Consider the following 22,778-nt stretch of genomic DNA (forward strand, 5'->3'; position numbering starts at 1 on the left):
CCTGCAGATCCAGCACTTCAATTCCTACTACTTGGCTGGCTGATCACCCTTTCTAATGGAGCCAAATAAGAGTTTATCTGATGCAAGTTTAATTTATTTTAATTTCCCTGACTGTATGAGCCTCATTTGTGATTTAATCAATGGACTGAAGCTATCTAAATGGCCGTTGTGTGGCTGTTATGACAATTTTCCTAAGATTCAGAAGAAGAAAATAAATTAATAATTAAGTATAAATCAGCTCAGCCAGTATTAGTTTATGAATTATGTATTAGTTTATTCTGCCTTCATGTTAAACCGATTAAAGTACATGCACTTCAGCCAAAACTAAATGTTTAACAAAGATATCACAGGGTGCATCTTCATTCAAATGTATTTTTTAATGCATCACTTGAAAGACAGATTTGTAATCCGCTTTGCTACTTTTTGATAATAATTACAAATTAAAGCGTGCCTTCATCCTTTTATCATGATGTTGTCGGTCCAGCAGCCATCTGCGCCATTATGTCATTGTTTCAGTGCAGTCGGTCACCTGGAGTCGGAGTGCAAGGTAAATGGATGGTTTGGCATGGAGCTTAGTGAGACCCTGCAGCCCTTCACACTGGATGTACAAACACCAGACAGCAACGTCCCAGATGACCTCCTGGTTGTGCCCCCACTTAGAGTCATAAAAGGTCTCCTTCCAGTCTGCTAACTGGGCAGCGCAGAGGTGAAGGGTCCTCGGCACCATTATTTAAAGCACACGACTCTTGTAATTCCCCCCCAGAAAAAGTCGTTCATTTTCAGTTCAGTTTTTTTTGTTAAGTCGGAAACAGCCCAATTTGACAGGAAACAAGGATGCAGTGTGGGATTTGCCCCAGTAGTCACACAAGTCGGGCACATCTTCCTTTACTGAAGCAGGCATGACTAGTCAGAATGTGTGTGTGTGGTTTTTAATTTAGAGAACCAAATTTGTGGTGACATTACAGCAAATGAAGCCCTTTCACATTTTTGAGAATGTAAACACAATTAAAAAGTGGCTTTGTAATTATTTTATCACAGGACCAGTTTCTCAGGCTGGAAAAAGGCAGTTTGTATATCAGCCGTTAACGGAGGGCCATCTGGCTAGGGTGGAGGACTAAGTTTTAAGTGGTGAAAATGACCTGAATCTGAGAACAGTACACTTGGCATTTAAGATGGCACCACTGTCTGTATTGCATTTCTTTTTTTACTACAGTACATCCACAACATTAAAACCACCTGACTAAAACTGTGCAAGTCCCCATTGTGGCCCCTGAACAGTTCTAACTCATCAAACCATGGACCCCACAAGACCTCTGAAGGTATCCTGTGGTGTTGGGCACAAAGCCTTTAGCAGCAGGTCCTTCAAGTCCGGTAAGCTGCAAGATGGTTCTCCTCATTTTTCCAACACATTACCTATATGCTCAGTTGGCTCGAGGAATTTTGAGACCAAGTCAACACCTCTGTGTCCTGTTCCTCAAATCAAACCTGAGCATTTTTTTCAGTGCTGCAGGGTGCATTACGCTGCTGAAAGAGGCCACCGCCATCAGAGAATACTGTTGCCATGAGGGGGTGTACGAGATCTGCAACGATCTTTAGGTAGGTACTGCGAGTCAAAATAACATCCGCATGAATGCCAGGACCCACAGTTTCAAGGCAGAGCATTGCTCAAAGTATTACAAAGCCTCCACCTGCTTGCCTTCTTCCCATAGTGCATCCTATTGCCATCTCCTCAAGTAAATGATGCCTATGCACCCGGTTGTCCAAATGATGTAAAAGAAAATGTGATTCATCACACCAGGTCACCTTCTTTCATTGTTCCATGGTTCAATTCTGACATACACGTGCCCATTGTAAGTGCTTTCAGTGCTAGACAGGGTTAGGCAAGCTGTGATGTGTGCCCTGGCACCTTTCTATCATGGCCAGCATTAGGTTTTTCAGCAATTTGTGAGCTAACCTTCTGTGTATCAGTAAGCCTTGGGCATCCATGACCCTGTTGCCAGTTGTCGTTCTTTGGACCACTTTGGAATGCCCTGACCCAGTCATCTCGCCATCTCAATCTAGCCCTTGTGAAAGTGACTCTGATCCTTATGCCTGCCCATTTCTCCCACTTCCAACGCATCGCCTTTAAGAGCTGACTGTTAACTTACGGCCTAATACATCCCACCAGTTGACAGGTGCAACTCTAACAAGGTAGTCCATGTGGTTCATTTCACCTGCTAGTGCCGGTAATGTTGTGGCTGACTGGTGTATACTGTGATTGCAATATAAAAACTACTTGAGTAAATCTTACATAAATCTGAAAATCACTTTGAAAGGTCAGTAAAAATTCAGATTTAAGAAATTTGAAGTTACTCCTTCCAAAAGCTATTCAGCAGCACAGCTCTCAAGCTGCCAGTCATGCTTTACATTTGCTAAAAGTTAAGTGTGAAGAAAAAATATTCACACTTTGTTTTCACTTGCAACACTAGAACATTAAGCAGTTGTGACGAGAAGAGGCCATTCAGCCCAAGAAGATCACCCATCCTATTCACTGAGAGCATCTAAAACAACATCAGGTCGAGATTTGAAGGTTCCTTAAAGTCCTGCTTTCCCACCACACTACTTAGTGATGTATTCCATGTATCCCTGGTTCTTTGTGTGAAGAAAAGCTTTCTAAAATTTGTGCAAAGTGTACCCTTAACAGGTCTCCGAAGTGTGTTCGTAATATTCTTCTTCATCTAGTAATTAAGTTCTTTATCACCCACAAATTAAACACCGCCTATAGAAAGCAACAATGATACTAGGAATAAATGAATACCACTGAAGTAAATGTAAAAAAATATATATATGACATGTTAATGTAGTATATAGTACTGTATCACATCGCTTGTGGTGGAGAGATCAATTTTGACTTAAATTTGTATATACATCTCTCTATTATATAAAAAAAATCCTGGGATGAGAAGACTTTTTCAGAGAGATACTTTCACGTCCCATGAGAAGAGACTTTGTGCCAAGGGATTTAACCACTCCTGGGGCCGGAAATAAAAGACAAAGAGTAGATGACAAAGAAGAATGTCGTAAAGAATTCAAAAACGTTGGCGCAATACACAGGCAAAGCAGGTTAGAGATAATGAAAGTACGAAAATTCGAAAGTCTCAAAAAATGACAGTAAAGATCGCATTAGCACAAACAAATGGAAATTATTACTCAGTGAAATAACGGAACAGTGAAAATAGATTGAATATAATATATTACATAGGAGATATGACAGAAGCGCGGATTTAAACTTTAAGTCAGAGACTTGAAGATCTTCTAATTCATGTTACCATCAGGGAAAAGTAGTGCTTCTTCCCAATGAAGAGGCGTATCCGCAAGAATTAAAAGATTTGTTTGGTGAAAGTGGGAGTGTTTATAGAATTCAAAAAGAGAGACAAACACATTTTAGGCATCCCTGAAAACTTCTGGAGTAACTTCTTTATGTGTTTGCACAGCAGAGTACCAAGACAGAAAATTTTTGTGGATGCCACACTTTTCAGCCTTGACAAAAATATGTTTGAAATCATTTCAGGTGCACTTAAGTAGGACAAGTACAGTACAATGTATAATGAAGAAAAATCCGAACTTAGCTTTAACAAGCTGGGTTTTGTGAACAAAAACAGCTGAACTCACAACACCACTTCCAATACTGGTTTCCAAAATGCATGCCACACTGTGCTTACTTGTTTCTGTTTAAATTTGTTTCTACACCTAAATAACGATTTAATGAATATCAGTGAATTAGGCTTTTGAGTTATCTTTGCACAGTTATGTCCGAAGGTGAATTAGCGCAGTAAGTAAGTCGTCACTAGGCACTACAGAGCTGGTGGCATTGCCACAGGTACATTATGTTGTACTCTTGTGGGAGGGGAGCTCAGTTCCATTCAAGTTACTTTAAAAGAGTGCCTTTGAGAGCTGGCTGGCTGGCTGACACACAAAATAACCCTGAAATAAATGTGTCCTCTCTCCCACGAATTGGCTTTTAGAGGTAGATTAGAGACAAAAGCCTGCACGTCATCTGTGTGGAGTTCACATGCTCTTCCAGTGTCTGTGTCAGTTTCCCTTCCACATTCACAAAGACGCACATGTTATGTTAATAGAGGACTATAAATTGGACTGTGTAACCTTGAATTGGATAAAGCAGCATTTAAAAATGTTTTAATATGTTGTATTATTATGCATCTGTCATCAAATTAATTAACTATCCAATCATTTGTCTCTTATTACTGTAATACTTCACTCCAGAATCACTCGCCATGTTTCTCCTAATTACATTATATTTATCATTCACTGTGTTCTTGATCTATTTAAAGTCTCAACATATTTCATATAATGAACGTATTTATTGATCATCCTACTAATTAGTAATTGTTTTTTGTTTTGATGTTCTATTAAAAGTCCCTCATTATCGTGATATTAAATTTTATAATATTTATGAATTTTTCCTATTACATGACTGAAGGGAGTTGGAGTGTGTACTGTGTGAGAGCCATCCAACTGGCAGTACCAGGCTGGCACCGGGCAGGAATCAATTCTACATATTGCCTGCATAAGAGAGAGCACACACTGCCATTAGCAAGTGAGGATCAGGCATTTGGACCCCAAATAGGAACTATGGTGGTATATTGTCCCTCACAGGGTATAGGCAGCTGGAATACTCTGTTAGCTGTCACAAGAAGTTATAACCCAGTGTCCCTGAAGCAAATCTAAGGCTGCCCCTGATCTGAAGGAATCAAGGACTTGGCCAGAAGTGACCCCAAAGTTGAATTTCAAGCCACCTCTGTGGCAGAGGCTACTTGAGTGTCGAGTCAGATGCTCTCTGGCAGTAGGAGGACAGGCTAAGGTCTCGAGAGAGACGGGTTATAAGTGGAGTGTTTGTCGTGTAGTGCTTCAGTTCCAAATGTGTTCTTTTCGGTCTCCAGACAGGGCCTGCCCGTGACTCTTTAATACAAGCGAAGTATAAACATTGTATTTATGGAGTGATTGCTTTTTTGGTGTTCTTTTGTTACTGTTGTGGCTTTGAGGTGGCATTGTTAAACAGAATGACTTTTTCCATTGTGCTTTTCCCAGTATTAAACCTGCTGCATCTGTACAGCTGTCACTCCCTGCTGGACGCAGAAAATATTCTAGTCCGTCATCTGTACTGCTAACGAGACCATCTTCAAGTCAGGGCCACTTCAGATACCATCTTCCCAACTGAGTCTGACACGCTCACAGCCAACGTGCTCATAACTGCCACCTCAGATGTCGGGGTGTAAAGAAGGGTTACATTTTTCAAAAGCTCAGTACCATTAATTGTTGATCTTTCATTAATTAGCTTAAGTGAAATACAAGTCAACAAACATTTTGCAAATTCAAGACAAGAACTAAAAAAAAGAACCATTGTAAATTCAGCTTGGAACTGCAGAATGAATACACATTAATAAAAGAGGTAAGAAAAGTTTATACATTAACACTTAATGAAAAGATATCTCATACCATTTGTGTAGGGATTCGCCACCTTCTTGTTTGTCATCACCCTCGCTGTTGCATTGTTTACCTGTTTTTGAAGATAAGTCAGAGACAGTCAGTCTGATCAGTGCGAGTGGGAAACAAAATACTGCCATCAAATCAGTTTTCCTAACATCTTTGAAATTTGACCAAGTTGTAATCATCTATTGATTTCATTCCAGATCTTGCCATTATGGGGCAGTTTTCAGTGAGAAATGTTATAGGCTTTATAAACATGACAGTCGTTTAAGTAACATACACAAGAGGACCATGCAGTGGACTGGTGTGTTCCATCCAGGGAAATGTCTCCTACCCTGGGCCTGGTGTTGTCAGGACAGGCCTCAGTGCCAGTGACCCAGAACATTCTCAGTTTCCCCCCCACTGCTGTTTGTTTTTTGCTTCTGCAAATATCACATAAATTCTTAATCTATAATATTCAGTTGACTGGCCATGACGTGTTGCCACCTGGGTTTGTGGGTGAACAGATGAAACCCGGAGGAGGCACTGATGCATCGCGGCACATTACAGCAGGCTGCAGCACATGCTAATGGTCACCAAGAAAGAAACGATCTCATGTAACAGAGAACCCACAAGCTGTACTCTTTATTAGTGTATTTATCACTTTAAAGCGCCATAAGTTGTCTGATTGCATAAATAATAGATTTTATTTTCTCACTGGTTACTAGCTGGCTGCTTCTGTTGGAAAATCGTATGCCTTGAACTTTAAAGTGACCTAATTTCTAAGAACGCAAAGCCTACTTCTATGGAAGGTTAAAATAAAAACACTTTACAAGGCACAAAGGTGGACGAAATAAAACAGACCACCTAATCCAACCGTTAGTCTTTTGAAAAAGCTGGGTCTTTTTTGTTTTCTTTTCCTGAAACATTTTGTGGTTTGGGGGGGTAAACTTCAATAAAAGTGTAATCCATTGGCGCAGCCCCTCCTGAGTTATCTGCCCTAATCTGACGTGAACTACGGCATTGGGCAGCGAGGGGCTGGCGAGTTCGACAAGGGCGTCTGACCAGTGACACTTCTGAGCTGAGCATTTATCATCTTGAGCGCAGCATGATAAAAACAGTTAGATTCTCTTAATTCTGGATTTGTTTTAACACAGCATATGAGTTGGAGTCTTGTGATGCATAATAAAATGAAGCTGGCACAAAGTACAGTATATTGAAGGTGCACTTCGATGAATAATAGGAACAGATACTGCATTAGATGTGAGTGGGGTCAGGGTAAGGCTTGGATAGAAGTCGACAAACAAAAAGAGTGCAAAGGACAAAAGAAGCATAAAAGGGAATGCTGATGAGGAATGTGGATATGGGTGGACAGCAGTGACCAAGGATGGAAAAGAAAAGGCACCTCTATTTTCCGTCCCTCAACGATTGTACCATTTAGTTTCTCCCGTGCGCGGTCTGCATCTGCACTTGTTTCAAAAGTTACAAAACCGAATCCCTGTGTACAACAGAGGCAGGGTGAGAAGAGAAGGAGAGAAAAGAAAGAAGACAAAGGAGAAATAAGCACATGGCAAATAAACACACATTGATTTTGAGCACACCATCTAAAAGCTTTAGGAAAGAATCACTCCAAACAAACAAGGAAGTTCAAGATGGAGGCCAGAAAACAGGCGCAGGCAGCATTACCATCACTAGTGGAGCAGGCTACTCCTGGTGCTTCTCACGCTTTCCCACAAACAGATAATTAAGCAGTCAGTCAGCCTTTATTTAGTATAGCACTATTCATAGACATAGAGAACTGCTTTATAAAGCTCATCTCTTCTCACCTGCTGTGCACGTACTGCTTTTAGAAGTTGTTGGAGGGACAAATATAATGGCTGAAGAGTCCATTTTCAGTGTCAGTGAAGGATCAGACAGAGACACTAAAACCAAGAGGAGGAAGTGGACGTTTCACAGGTTGATAGCCCACACCATTACTTAACTGATACCGTACATACCACAGTAGGCCAGAACGTAGGAGAAAACTGACTGGATGAAAATCATTATGAGCTTAGTAAAAGAAACACAGGTACTAACACAGAGAGGCAACTTGCCTTTTTAAGGGCCCATTTACGCTATTAATACACAAACTATTAAGTGTCATCAGTAATACTTGAGATCACAGGTCACATGATATCATTAATGTCCATGGATTAGATTATGTTAGATTACATATACTTTATTAATCACAATGGGAAACCTCACACTGCGCCCATATTCATTCGTGTAAAGGACATAGAGAATTACATAACCTAATATTGTCACACTTGCTTAGTCCAGCTGAGCATTGTGGGGGGCTGAAGCCAATCCTGGCAGCACTGGACACAACACAGGAAAGCACACTGGCGGGACCATAGTTACCAATCAGCCTGTCCTGGTGTTACATTTGTCTAAACATGAAGCAGCACAAGATTGTTTTTTACTTTCTCTTCATAAACTTTAGGTTAAGTATTGTGTCAACATTTTGACTTCATGTTTTCAACAGATTAACACATTTTAGACGCCCCACTCCAGTACAAGATCTGAGGGTCTGTCTGTTGATCCATCATCCATGTCTCAGGATGCAGGTTTGTAGGCAAAAAAAAAAACTAAAAAAAAATTTATATTGTGATCCAAAAAAAAAAAAAAAAAAAAACAAATAGAAAAAAATTTATAAACAGATAATATTGTGTTTATTTTTGTGCATAGCTGCACCTCAACAACCACATAATTGTGAAAGAAAGACGCCATTTTTAAAGATGTGCTCCTGTCTCATGTCACAGAAAACACTGGCCGGCAAAATCACAACTTTATGTAGAACTTGTCATGTGAAGGACACGTCAGATGATTTAAACAGGGCAACTGTGACAGGCGGCTCTCCATTGATTCTGCGTTTGTTATCACTTTATAACTGACAAATAAGGTGCTGGTTTATTGGTACTTTTATGGTCATTCTGACATATTGAAATTTCAATAATGACGTTATCTGACTCTTTTTCTTCTTTTTTTACTCGTTTATATGGTCACATTGGCCTTGTTATTATTTCCCTTCACTGTAAAATGGATTAATAGGACACTGTTTAACACATTAGTTTCTCAAATTATTAAGTATTTAGTTTTGCATTTCTATGATCACGACTAATAATGATTAATAACATAAAACTGATGATTGGACCATAGTTTAGTACATGCAGAATTTTTGAGGGATAATTAACAGCAGGCAGTCATGACAATGTAAATTAAAATGCTGAGGCTTAATTCACTCCTTCTATTCTTACATTGTTAACACCTTTAAAATAAAGGACAAACTAAAAAGTACCAAAGCGAATTTGAATGATTTTTAGGTATGCCATTGGTAACACGGGACTTATTTTCAGATACGTGAATGACCCGAATGCTCCGTCAACAATGGTCAATAAGGGAGCAACTTACTGAAGTTATTTCCTCGATATCCGCAGCGCTGTGGTAAAGCTGGCGGTCTTCAACGCCCAGCAACCGACGCTTTATAGTTAATGGAGTAATGAAAAAAAGGGAGTGAGATTGCAATATATATCTCACTGAACATTTGGCTCTGTGCTATTGCTATGAACACCATATCCTATAGCTGCTGTTTTGTGCGATTCTAACTCATAAATAAAGGCTATTTAATTTCTCCTCATAGATTTGTCACTGATGAGTGATGGGGAATGCTGAAGTAAACCAGATATCCCACCGCAAGCCATTAGATATGCTCCTTGTACGAGTATGTACGACAAGCCCCAGTCTCTTAGCTTATATACACTGCCTATGTATGGGATTATAATTGCTTTCAGAGATAATGCATGTGAGCGGTGCAGGGCTTCGTGATCTGGTATTCATATACGGGATCTCAAGTCTTATGTCTAGCATAAATAACACAGAAGTTGTCCTTGGGGAAAAAAAAGATAAAAAATAAATTTAAAACTGAATTGAGAGCAAAATTAATCCTTTTGACATTTTGTGCTTCTGCGTTCCCCCTCCCTCTTTATTTTTTTTTTTTCTCATGCACAAATAATTAGCTTACACGAAAGGAAACGGGAGCCACCATTTTTCAAAGGAGACAAACATACTGAATGCAAATTGCAAAAGCTTCTTGGAAAATAGATTGTTTATTAATGGTCTGGTAGGTTCATTATATAGCAAGCAGGACGCAGAGAAAGCATCATGGGTAATGGCTTTATGGTGCACAAAGAATAAAAGCATATCCTCATCTCAAAAGCTGTTTTACTGGTGCTTAATCTTCTGTCCTCCAGACCAATAGCTGAGCAGGTTCAAAGTGACACAATGGCACTTGTCGCAGTGGTGGCTAAGCCTGAATCTAGGGGCTCGCAATCAGAAGATGCTATGTGGGCCATTAGTCAGATGGTGCAGTGGAGAGTGTTCTGTATAGGAGGAACTGCTGGCACTGAGAAACACGAGGTACCAACAGGACAAGGATGACTCTATGGCATTATGATCAGGGCGACAGCAGAGATGGCCTGGGCTGACTGCTCTTCAGAACAAATCGAAAAAGATGAGATAGTGCGGTCCTGTCTGGTAAAGAGAAAACCAAATTGTGATTGGCCGAGAGTCACATCCTGGTAGTTTAGAGGAAAGACAAGAAAGGCCACAGCCCAGGGCGTGCCACACCAGAGGAGATGTAAACTCAATTTTGCTTAATATATTTTATTTATTATGAAGAGTCATTTATTATGACTTTCTCACTAGTCGAGATATCGTATGCAAAGGAAAAACCTCTGTGTATTTACTCTGTTATACAAAGCAGCCATCACGGTGTCACAGTAGGCCGTGCATTCCCAAAGGTGTCCGTTAGATTAATATGCGATTTCAAATTGGCTGGAGTGTGAGGGAGTGGGCCTGCGACGGACGGCCTGTTCTCTTGATAAAGTCCGGTGCTGCTAGGATAAGGCTTCAAGCCAACTGATCCTGAACTGGATTAAGCTGGTTTGAGAATATTGAGTTCTGTATTATCCAAAGTGACTTGCAAATGACAAGCACAAGATACTCTTCTTTCCAAACATGTGCATCCTCACAAGGAGAGGCAACTCAAGACCTCCAATTCAGTAAACAGCAGCCAGTTAAACTAAAGGGAACCCCCTCTGCAATTTCGAGATATTACTCAAAGGGAAGGTCTCCTTCTCTTTCTCACCGAATTGTCTCCCCTTGCTAGAGCAGGTTATGAGATTGTGTTCGCATCACTCAAAGACTCGATAGATGAGGGCTGAGCAGAGCAGTGCAGAGCAGTGCAGTGTCATGGCCACTAGGAGGCCCCACTCCTTGAGGTTCTGCTTTCCCCCTCTGGTCCAATAAGCAGTCGTCTAATTCTGATTAAAGAGCACCACGCGAGTTCCCATTGAGAAGGGTGGTATATAAAATAAACACTGACTGACTGAAGACCCCTTCTAAACAAGGCAGCCTTTGTACCGAGCCCATACATGCCTGCAATGCATCAACGTACCTAAACGGTGAAATCGTCAATGCATCATAAGCAAACTGTTCAATGCTTCAGCTCCACTGGACTCTATGTTTAAAAAGAGCAAAACTAAGAAGAAGCAGTTCACTTACCTTGGACCCTCGTTCATTAAAAATAATCTCAACGTCTAGAATTTTCCCAAATTGCTGGAACAGAAAAAAAAGAAACAGAAAACAATCATTATACGAGGGACACTTTTGTTATGGGGTCTGGCAGCTTAATTTGTGCTGTTGAGGCCCACACATTTTTCTTCTATGTATGGACATTTCCAAAAAATCCCTTCCCTGACATTGGCATTCTCCAGCTATTTAGGGGCACCTCTTTGGCTTGAGATGGCTGCCATGTTACAGCACCAAGAACATTCGGTGTGGCCAGCCAGCTGTGGGAATTAGAAGTGAATCAAGGTTGGGTTTCCAGCTGAAGATAAATATATAAGTAATCAAAGTAAAGGAAAATCAACAAGTGCTGCTGTCTCAAATGTCCAGGAGATGGGGGTTCAGATCCTCGCCCATCTACTTACCTGTGTGGAGTTGGGCTTTTCCAAAATCGTGCCTGGACAGATTGCGGATGTGACCCTGTTTTAGTGAGCCGGTGCTCCGTCTAGGGTTGGCTCCTGCTTTGCATCTCATGATGCTGGGACTGGCCCCTGGCCTGCTACTATTCGGAGTTGGATGAAGTACGCTTGTAAAATGAATTCATTACATTTTTGTTTAGTGATCACCATGCTAGGATAAAGAAAGGAATATGCCTTTGACTCAACACCGAGCGACTAACACTAGTGGGGGGCGTCAAGCAGCAGCACTTTAACAGGTGAGCCCCACAGCCTGCTGATGTCTGTAGGTGTGCCTATGTGTGTCCTTGTGGTGACAAACTACGCAGGTCCTACAATGCATGAATAATTATATTCTACCTATGAGTCACATGTGTCACTTCATGTACAAGACTGCCACTGTGCCTCAGCGTGGCCTGTTGGATCTCTTGGCTTTAAACTTGTCACTTTTAGGCTAATTTGACTTGAAGACAACTAAATACCACATTTGCACCACCTGTTTTTTTTTTTTAATACACATGATAATGTAGCTATGCATGGCACATTATAGAAATGTGTGAAGGAGGAAACTGAAAGGCCAAGTATGGATTTTGATGATGCCTCTGATGCAGCATAGAAGGGAGGAGGACTACATTAGCATTCTGTGTTCAGCTCTCGTTGGCTTTTTGATTTTATAGTCCTAAAAAAATCATGAGGAGGAGCAGACACAACAGGAATACTTAGATGGAGTTTCATTCCCAGATACACTGACTAATCTACGAATTGTCCTTGTTAAGTGCCCCAAAATGTCACTTGTTGAACATCACATAATTGCCAGCCAGTTCCAGGAGCTGAGATTGCATTGTAGAGTGTCAAGGAAGTGTCACTGAAGTCAGACAGACTAAAGGAGCAAAGACAAGGATTTACAAGCGTGCTTCTTGTTGCACTTACATTATTACATAAACAATGCTACTTGTGTCTTATTAAAAAGAAACACTTTCTCCATGTATTTAAAATTATCTGCACTTTGTGATTAAACTTCTCACCTGAGGCCAGGTGGAGTAATCTTATCATCTGGCTGGCTAAGTCAGCTGTTCTTTAATCTGAAGTCCCTTTGCTGCCCTCTATGGGAGGACCACCAGACAGGGGGCTCTGATATTTAAGTAGTTGTAGCCCTGAGTGAATTTCTCAGCAGAGACAAACGGCTCTGTATCAGACCTGCAAAGGGGAGGAGAGCCTGCTGTTGTGTAAAAGGTGGTCACAAGTCCAGTTGTTCGTCAAGTCAAAGCTCAGTTGGCAGAGAAGCGGCTTTTCCATCAAGTTTAGTCCTCCTGCTGTTGCCATCTCAAGGAGGAAGAGCAAAAAAAGGAATGGGCTGATGGCAAACTGGGGGAATTCCTGACCAGACTCATTAGTTATCTGCAAACCCTGAGCTAAAGTTAAAGTGAAGAAATAAATGAATATGAAAGAAGGGACTTTTTTCAGAAGATAAAGATGTAACTTGTGTTATAGGCTGAGGAAAAATAGACAAAAGAGTCTTACAAGAGATCGGCAGAATAAAGTGGTTCCTTTGGGTGTAACATTTCTGCTTTTTGTGGTCCTTGAGTTTTGAGAAGTGACAGCGTTCATGATAAGGCAGCAAGCTGTATCCTGGCAGATAGGCTTATGCTAAAAATCATCTTTCCGTTCAGCTGTAATCCACCCTGAAGGAGACGCTGTACGGACTTCATAGAAACGATTGGCCGAGAATTCAGAATCAGGTAAGCGGCAGCCTTACTGAATGGACCCTATCAACTGAATACTTGATTAAGTTGAGCTGGAGAGATGGAATTGACACCAAGTGCAAACAAGTGAGGAATAAGAAGCACCATTTTGTGTTCAGTACCAGCAGATTCTTCTTGTAACATGTATATTTTATTAAGCTCAAATAACATCTAGTTCAGAGAGGTCCGACCTATCAATGCTTAAACTTCAAGTTCAGGTTAAGGTCACCTTTAATGCCATCTCTTCACAGTACAGTGAGATTCTTCCTTACATGCCCCCACAGACTAGTGACACTAGTGCAGTACCAACAAGAGACGATGTAGAGAACACCAGACCATAGAAAGTCCACTCATCTAGCTGACTTCAGTGGTGTGAGCGCCAGAGGTTCGAAATGAAGCAGGCAGGAAAGTGACGGTGCAGGATGGCTCTGCGTTTAATAATATGGTTTGTCCTTTTCAGTCAACACGTGTTATAAATGTCCTGAGCAGAAGGGAGCTGCGTGCCACAAATAGTTTGAAATGATTTCACCACCTTGTGCTTTTCCCTGCAGCCCTGGGCTGAGTAGGTGCCAAAGCCAGAGTGCCATGCAGCCAGTTAGGCCAATCGTCACGAGTCTTCTAGCAGGAGTTACAATAACATTCTCATACCTGCGTAAATCCAGTTCAGGGTCTGGAGACCCAGAGCAAGGCCGAGGTCTGCCCTGGACAGGTCCACTGCCCACTTACACGGGTCCAATTTACTTAATGGATATGGGAGGAACTCTACTGCAGATAATGACCAGGCACTGGATTTGAACCAACAGCACCAGATCTGTAAATTATTCCAGAGTTTTCTAACCGTACAAATAAGGCAAATGATGCTTTTCTAGAATTAGCCTGATGGATTTCACTTCTTCTGATTGCCTGTAACAGATGGCTCTCAGCCTTTGAGGGACACTGGACATGTTTGAGAACAAAGTGATTCTGTACATGGGTGCACAGAAGGTATTTTTCCCCTCTTTTTCTGGTGTAGGAGTCTTTGCAAATGCTCCCGTGTGCAAATATTAGAATGGCTTCTGCTGGGCGAGTATGAAGAGGTAGAATGGGCTCCTTTAACGTTTTCATTTTATAGTCTTTATGTTCTCGGACGGAAAAGAGATTTAGCTATTGACTGCTGACTCATCCACAGTCTTCTGCCTCACGACCTCCTGATTCATCCCGTGTTAGATAGAGTCAGTCCCCCTGTGGCTGGCATGAATGGCGTCCACTCCTGCACATCACTGAGAGATGTTACACAAGGGAGACAACCGAATCACTTTAGAGTCATTTAACAAAATACAAAGCTTTTCACTTTGTTTGCAAATGGAATAGCGCAGTCATTAGCAGTGCTGTGTCAAAGCTACAGAGTCCTGGGTTTAAATCGTGGCCCGGCCGCTGTCTATTTAAAGTTTACCAGGGTACTAAAAGATGTTAGTCTGAAGTGAAACAGCTACTGTGAGTTTGTGGACCGGTGCCCTGCACGTGGTTGGTCTTCTGCTATGTGCCCACTGCTGCTGTGACAAACTGTAGCCCACTTGGAACTGAGAAGGTTTGCTGTATTTCTCTCTATAGCGATGGGGTAAAGCACAACGGTTAGGGTGACTGCCTCAAAGCGTTAGGGACCCGAGTAAAGTTCATCACTTGATCACTTCTAGCTTTGTCACAACTACTCCTGTTTTCTCCCATATTGAAAATATGTGCATGTTGTATGCGAGTGTGCCCTGGGGTGAACGGACATCCCGGGGTTGGTTTCTGGGAAGGATCCAATACAGCTGTCATTCTCGGAAAAAGCAAGTTTTTAAAAGTAGAGAATGGATGCGATTTCAGGGGTCAGCTTTTGCTGTTTCAGCCAGAGGACATTTTAAATGCATGCATCTACTACTGAAAAAATATCTTAATGAAGACCGCTTTAAGACAATGAAAAAAAAAAAATCAAGTGCTGCTCCTTTTATGTTGCTATGGTCCAGTTTGTCTGGAGGGACTTTCTTCAACACCTTCTGTTGCAGGAACGAGAAGATGAGTGCAAATTAAAATGGAATCGAGAGCCTTGAGAGTCGAGCATCCAGAGTGAAAGAGCAGGACTGAGCTTCAAGTGTGAGCACTGGTGAGTATGCTTAGTTAGTATGAGGGTCTTGGGTGGGAAAACTGCTGTTAAGGAGTGAGAGAGAATGGACATCATAATGTAAAACGTAGGGAAGCCAGCCCTCCGTCCCCCTGAATGAAGCACAGGCTCTCCTGGAAGGACCATTTGACATGGTGCCATTCAATCACAGGGCTCAGTTACGCTCAACTCCTTACTCCCCAGTTAACCTGAAGTCGGTGTCACATTTTATGACTTCTAATCATAGGGGTGTCAAACTTCATTTTGTCGCTGGAGGATGTCAGATCACCCAAACACAAACTGCAGGGTATGTCAAATTAGACGGCCTTATGACATTTTCCAGCACAGTGTCACATTTTCAAAGCATCGCATGCTCCTCTGTATGAAGGCTTGACAGATTCAGGGGGTTCAGCTGCAGGCTCAGCCATTTTCTTTTTTCCCATTCTGTCGTGGTATGTAAAACACTAAACATCAGAGAGATGAGCCTCTTTTCTGTTTGCAAGGTCCACCAAGGTCCAAAACACCTGCGTTCCTTATTCTTCCTGGCTGCATTCTATGTATTGTACTTTCCAGATAAACACTCATGGGTTGTCAGCTTTCACACTCACACAAACAATTTCTACGACTAAAGACAAAAATCAAAGTGCCAGTCACAGACTTGTTGAACCGGGCATGTCAGATTGGTCACAGTAGCCTGTTGCACTTCCGCCAACTTGCCAAGATTATGTCAATAAAGGTTGCGACTGAAAATTGCTGGAAACGTCATGTAATTTGACAAAGGCCTTAACCTGCATGCCTTTGGTGATGTGGGAGAGAAACTGGGGTACCAGAGGACAGAACGTGGAGACGCCACACAGACGATGAATGGGCAAGTGACAAGAGTTGTGCTGCAAGTGGTGGACTGTTGAGTGTGCGCATCAGATTGAGCACACGTGGAGTGTGTGTGTCAGAGTGTTTATGTGTATTACATACAAAATGTGCAGAAGAATACTGGGGACTAACTTTGGATAAAATATTCGGAAAGGCAATATTCAAAATGTTAAGTAGTAAAAATGTATAGAAAGGGAGAAGAGCAAATACATTCTCATGATGGCAGTCCTTTTCTGTGTACTAGTTATGGGATGAATGATAAATGATGGTGGCACACTGTGTGGGTAGACCCTGCATAGAGTCTGCATGTTTCCCCCTCGTCCGGGTGGGTTTTCTATGGGTGCACTGGTTTCTGCCCACAGTCCAAAGGCCATTCAGGGTTATGCTGGGTAAGTGAACTGGCGATGCTAAATTAACTCTTAGTGTGTGTCCACACTGCAAGGGACTGGCGTCCCATCTGGGTATCATGATATAGAAGTGTTACTGATTTGGTATTGTTATATTGATATGTTATTGATTTATTTTTTCCCCATCGTTTTTTAATGGCATGAGAAATATGCACACACCTGAACAATATTTTACTTTAGGAAAAAAAAAAAGATATATATTTGTATATGAATGAGGAGGGCTAACCACAGCGCCTAAATTTAAAAATACTATCATAATACAATCATAATTCATTTCTGTTTCAGTTATGCTGTGTGTGTGTGTGTGCGTGTGTGTCCTGTGACATTCATTGTTGTCTCTTTATCTTGTCCTTCAGGCAATGAAAATTTTAAAAAGAAGAAATGGAGCCTTTCTTGCTAATTACAGATTTGCAAAACAACCTATCCTGCCGAATCTGCCAGCCCTGCTATCATCACACCGGCAAACGATGGCGGAGTAGACCAGACGCTCCTGACCTCTGACCTGCTGATGCAGGAGCCGGCTGGTTTGAGCCAGATTTGCAGTGGTCTACCGATGTGGATGGAAACAAACTTTGACAAGAAGTGTGCAGCTGTGGTGTAGCGGGTCCACAGCGTCCTCAGTAAGGGCCTATTTTAAATAAACAATCAACGCTCTAGCGGCGGCTTGACGAGGTGGCGTTGGGCTATGGCAAGCCACGGGATTATCAGCGGTGTGGGCGTTTCTCGCCAAGTGTGCAGGTGAGGAACTGTCCACATCCGTGATTATTTCCGTGGCTAATTTGTTACAGCTGCTATGGTCCCTTGCATTATAAAAAAGGAAGTGCGAGTCGGTTAAGGGGAGATCAGAAAAAAACGAAAGGAAAGAGGACGGAGGTTACCGGGAGCAGGAGGGGAAGCAGGTTGGTGAGAGAGAGAGCCGCGAAGAGCGAGCGGGCGGGCGAGCGAATGAGCACTCACTGGCAGCTGCGGGGCCTGGGGTGTTGGGCCTACACCCAGGCGTTTCAGTTGGATGTCGCTACCGCTGAGCGATCAGGTAGCGGGAGTGACCAAGGGAAAGCGACTGGCCGCAGAGAGGCTGCGGAAAGGCAGCGGAAGTCGGGAGACTTGGTGCTGGAATCCCCAACGTGGGGGACCTGGCCGTTATGGGAATCCAAGTCTCTGAGGCTGGGTTGAGTGCCAGACCGAAGCCAGGGATCGAGAGGTCTCCAGTCTCGTGTGAGAGTGAAGGGAAGAAGGCGGCTGCAGCATGAGAGTGGCTCCCCTGTTGCGAAGCCTGGACAGGGAGAAGCAGGGGAGTCGCAAGTTAAATGATGCACCGGGCTTGTTGTTCGTTTGTTTTAAAGACTGCTCCCGAAGAAACATTTTACCTTGTTTTAAAGGACTGTCTTTTTTCTATTTGATTTTAACCTCCACGTTTTATGGATTATTTATTTATTGAAAGAAAGAACTGCACTTTATGAACACGGTTTATTTTGTTGACTGTTTTAAATAAAAGCACTGTTGCACTTTTTCAACCATCCCCTTGCTCAGATGTTTATTGCCTCCACTGACTAGCTCATCGGTAACATTACCGACGGTGTTGGGTTGAACAGCAATGGGAGTGTGGAGCCAGAACCCACATCGTCACAGACCCATGTCAACATAAAGGGCCAAGCACAGAAAATGGTGCACTGATAAGACATCTATACGTGTCTCTGTAAGGATCATGCCAGTGTAACCCCAAAATGGAATCAGAGATCACAGAAATGAAGTGGAAGCCTGAAGCTAACATATCTAGAAATGAAGGCTAGTTTCAAAGCCTTCACTGCTGGAGTTTTTCTTTAATGCAGTTCTCTCACAGTGGTCTGGGGCGAGTGCCATTAAATGCCAAGGAAGTATCTTCTGCTACCACCAGAGCAATTCAGATGTGGTCCGGCAGTACAACTCTTTATTTAGTGGGCAAAAAGGTAGAAGCCCTGAAGGAAATCCATTAGAACACACAGAGAAAAAGGCAGCACGGTGTCACCCGGATTAGTGCACTCAAAGGAACATCTTGTGCCAGCATGTTGGTGCCCACATCTTTGGAGGCAGGCATTCCTTCACCTTATTGAATCCTTTGTTAAGTACACTTAGAAGACTCGTTCCTGTTAAGTGGTCTTTGTGGTTTACTCACAGCAAGGCACGCGTTCCCAAATCAGCCATCACTCCCATTTTAAGGGCATAATTTCAACTTATCTTGGAAAATGTACCAGAGGTGCCCACTGCCCCTTACTTGAATGGCTCGATGGAGCAGACCGCATACTTGAGGTATCGTGAGGGCTGCACACGGCCGTGACAGATGTGCGTGTGAGCAGGCCAGGGTCTTTATTTATTTTTTTCTTTTCCTTCGGCAGTCTGGCGTGTTCTCATGGGGTTAACAAGCTTAAGTATTCAATTTAACAGGTTTGCCTTCAGATCATTAGAAAACAGTGGAATGAAAGCAAACCTTAAGTTCTTCTAATGACTGGAATGAAAGCAGGTTTTAATTGCTGTCTACAATGGTCGTATTATTTCATTAAAACTAATTACCCTGTCAAACAGCTCGCGTCGGCTTCATTTCAGCACAACAGGGAAGAAATGGGCCTCCCAGGCGAACTGTGCTCGATGGAATTGATCGCCTGGCTCAGGGACTAATCAGGGTAGGGAACGGCTTCTTTTATCTTACAATACAATACAGTGGAATGGAAATAAAGACACCAGAAGAGAACCGGGGTGGGGGTTTGGATGCATCTGAGGAGGGCTTGACGGTGGCTTTAGATGGCCACAGCTTCCTGGCAGGGCGAGCGCATCACCGCACGACTAGCAATAGCTGCACATTCTGCATTTGCTTAGGTTAATGAAATCTGAGCAGGTGTAGAGCTTTAAATATGACTGGACCAGGGCCTTGCCATATCGAGAAACCTCATACAGCGGAGTGGGAATGGTGCAGGGTTATTTTACAGGATTGTGCTTCTTGGTGAGAAATGAAACCTGGTAAATAAATAAGAAAAAAATGAGGGCCCTAAAGCGTGGCGCCTGTCGGTACACCCGTGTGTAAAGTCGGTCGGCGCACCAGAACACTGCGAGTGAGATACAGAGACGGATTCCACTTGGACATCTCGTAAAACATTTCAACTTTATGAAGGAGCACGTCTATGCTTAATCTGAAAAGGTCATAGGACCGTGTATGTAAGTATGCGTAGCAAAAGTTAATGACCAGAAAAATACAATTAAAGCCAAAAGGAGCAGGGGACACAACAGGCAAAAATCCAAGTGGAAAGAACAAGGCACAGTTGGAAAAGCAAACGATCAAAACTGAGCACCGAAGCCAAAATTGTGATCCATAAATCAAAGTCAAAACGTCTAATCCCTGCTCTGATGTCCTTTCTCTGTCTCGCTAGAAATAAAAATGCAAAACTTTGTTTGAAAAGATCCCACAGGATGGAAGGATTTCCAGTAGAGCACTGCCATTGTGTGTCGGCCAGATGAGATGATGCAGCATATCACATGAGCCCCGGTAAACAATAAGGTCCACGGCCACGCAAAGATTGTCACAAAATGGTGGCGGCCATCCTAAAAAACAAAGTGGCCACACCAGAATGATAATAAAATATCAAGAATCAAAAACAGTGTAAAATGACTCAAACTGCAGAGTGCAACGCCAAAACTCAAAGCCATCACAACTTACGGTATGATGTTGTGTTCTGTTGGCAAAACAGCAATGAAGAATAAGACCAGTGGCCCCTCAACTGAATGTACTGGTGTCAGTTGTGATGGGGGCTGGCGTTGTATTGTGCTGCTGGTCGCCTTGTGATGGCTTAGCTTTTGTCCAGATGTGTCCTGTCATCAACCTGGAAACGCCAACTCAGAAAGACCTGCAACAGTTGCTTTCCAGCTTCACGTTTGTTTAGCGCAGAGAACGCCCTGATCTCTGACATCCCACAAACGCAGCAACATGTTTGATCTCTCCCAGAGACGCAGTGTTGATTTACAAAAAAACATACCACTGCACGTGTGTGTGTGATGGGCAAAGTCACCAAAGTGCCTGACCTGCTGTGACATGCGAAGGGTCCTTCACTCTTTAGCAGAGGAGGCTCCAAGACCACCTCCAGTTTTACATTCTCAGACCCCATTCAGGGTGGCAGGGTGCCAGAGGATATCATAGCAGCACTGGGCACAAAGCAGGAACCAACCCTGGTCAGGGTGTCATCTCATTAGTGGGTGACTCGTATAAATTATACTGATAGACAGAATAGCGTGCGCTTGTCAATTACAATTTCACTCTACAGAATGTCAGTCTTTGGCCCCGTATATTAAACACGGTGTCCTTGTCTGTTAAGATGTCTGCTATGACAGAGGGGACTGGGTGGTCTCATGGTCTGGAGCCCCTGCAGATTTTATTTTTCTGCCGTCTGGAGTATTTTTTTTTTTTTGCTTATCTGCCCACCCTGGCCATCGGACCTTACTCTTATTCTATGTTAATTAATGTTGACTTATTTTCTTTTCTTACTGTGTCTTTTATTCTTGTATTCTTCATTATGTAAAGCACTTTGAGCTACTGTTTGTATGAAAATGTGCAATAGAAATAAATGTTGTAGTTGTAGACCAGCTCAGTGCCATTGAGCACATTACAGAGTCTGATGGCTGAAGGTAGAAATGACCTCACATGACGCTCCGTGATGTCACTTAGTGGTCTCAATCTGTCACTGAAGGCGCTCCTCTGGCCGGGGATGAGGGTCGTTGCTCCAGAAGAGTCAGCAGCTGCCCGACTCCCAGTCTTTTTAATCAGTTGAATTAATCTGTTGGCGTTACCAGCACTAAGGCCATTTCCCCAGCACACTAGCGCATAGAAACCGACGCTGGCCACTACATACTGATAGAAAAGCCAGAAGAGTGTTCAGCGTACACCACATGACTTCAACCTCTTCTAGACTCTGGCCCTTCTTGTACAGATGGCCTCTGTGTTGGCACTCCTCTCACCCCAAGGGATCTGCTTGTCCTCACCACCTCCACATTTTCACCATCATTGAGAAACGGGGACAGAAGTCTATGATTATTTACTTTGTCTTAGTGATGCTGAACTTCATGTTGTGGTTCGGTTTAAACCATTCAACAAACAGTCACATGACACAGCATTCTCAATCCATTTTGATCTAATTCAGGATCACGGCGGGACAGAGCCTGTCCTAGCAGCCCTGGGCGCAAAGCAGGAGCCGAACCTGACTACAACTGGGTGCATTCAGTCCTACATGTCACTTAACATTACATCCTCAGTCCCCCTAAAAACCATTTCCAGGCTGAAGGGGTGTCAGAATTAGGGTGCAAAAAAGGAACTAATCTCGGTCACCAGTCCATCGCCGGGCACACTCACTCCCACACACCCACATTCACACTCATGCAGGGCCAATTTACAAATGTCAATGACCCTCATTTATAGGGGCAGGGACTGCACCTTGAAAGACTTCCAGATTTAGCCGTGTTTATTTTAGCTGTCTATATTTTTTAAGGCTTCTGCTATCTTATGTTCATCTGTTATCTTTACGGGCAGTTTGTACGTCACTGTCTGTCCTCACAAAGACGTCCATTTTGGTTTTTTAATCTTTTTGCATTTCAGTCTAGTTTGGGCTTACTCCTTAAACGAAACAGTGTGCTTGACTGAAAAACCACGCCGGCCCGATAGGCAAGATTTACACGTGTGGCCGAGTGATCTGAAATGTTAATGTGACGTTAATAACGAGGACTGAGACGAAGGAAACTGTGAAGCCAGAAGTGGAGTCTGTGCAGCAGCCAATGTGGAGATCTTGAAGGCCTTAAAAAAACGAGACGGAAGAAACGGCAACGGAGCTGTGGCTGAAGTGGCTAAAATGGACGTGAGACCGAAACTGAGTGACCTCCTGGATTCTTTGGCTATTTCTGCACGCTAACATTACGATGTTCGGATGAGCTAGTACTTGTCACTGCCAGCCACGGCCACTGATCCAGTTAGTCAATTTTACAGTCGTTCCATTTCTTATACTTTTCTAATGAAACAATGATTTATTTTATCTCTTTTCCAGTGAAACAAACACACTTTTATGATATTTTTCTTGCACCTATAAAGAAGTCCAAAATTAAAGAG

The 22,778-nt window shown here is 42.8% G+C and overlaps 1 protein-coding gene and 1 long non-coding RNA gene across 18 annotated transcripts in view; one reads left to right on the plus strand and one right to left on the minus strand.

Annotated features, from left to right (window-relative positions):
- The window catches only part of LOC120518054, a 59,426-nt gene extending 41,737 nt beyond the window's left edge, over positions 1-17,689 (plus strand). For 2 of the 3 annotated variants that reach the window (XR_005631167.1, XR_005631168.1), the window contains exons 7-8: positions 15,292-15,389; positions 17,020-17,689. This is a non-coding gene — a long non-coding RNA (uncharacterized LOC120518054). Of the gene's footprint in view, positions 1-7,990; positions 8,075-15,291; positions 15,390-17,019 lie in introns of those variants that run through there. The other variant, XR_005631169.1, reaches the window with a different exon arrangement.
- Positions 1-22,778, minus strand: part of rbfox3a (RNA binding fox-1 homolog 3a) — a 976,802-nt gene that overhangs the window by 54,168 nt on the left and 899,856 nt on the right. For 14 of the 15 annotated variants that reach the window (XM_039740610.1, XM_039740613.1, XM_039740614.1 and 11 more), the window contains 3 exons: positions 11,068-11,121; positions 6,872-6,964; positions 5,497-5,557 (listed from right to left, as the gene is read on the minus strand). In XM_039740610.1, the coding sequence (XP_039596544.1) occupies positions 5,497-5,557; positions 6,872-6,964; positions 11,068-11,121 (208 nt within the window). The remainder of the gene's footprint in view (positions 1-5,496; positions 5,558-6,871; positions 6,965-11,067; positions 11,122-22,778) is intronic. The other variant, XM_039740611.1, reaches the window with a different exon arrangement.

The sequence above is a fragment of the Polypterus senegalus genome, chromosome 17 (genome assembly GCF_016835505.1).
Source record: "Polypterus senegalus isolate Bchr_013 chromosome 17, ASM1683550v1, whole genome shotgun sequence".
Taxonomy (NCBI): domain Eukaryota; kingdom Metazoa; phylum Chordata; class Cladistia; order Polypteriformes; family Polypteridae; genus Polypterus; species Polypterus senegalus.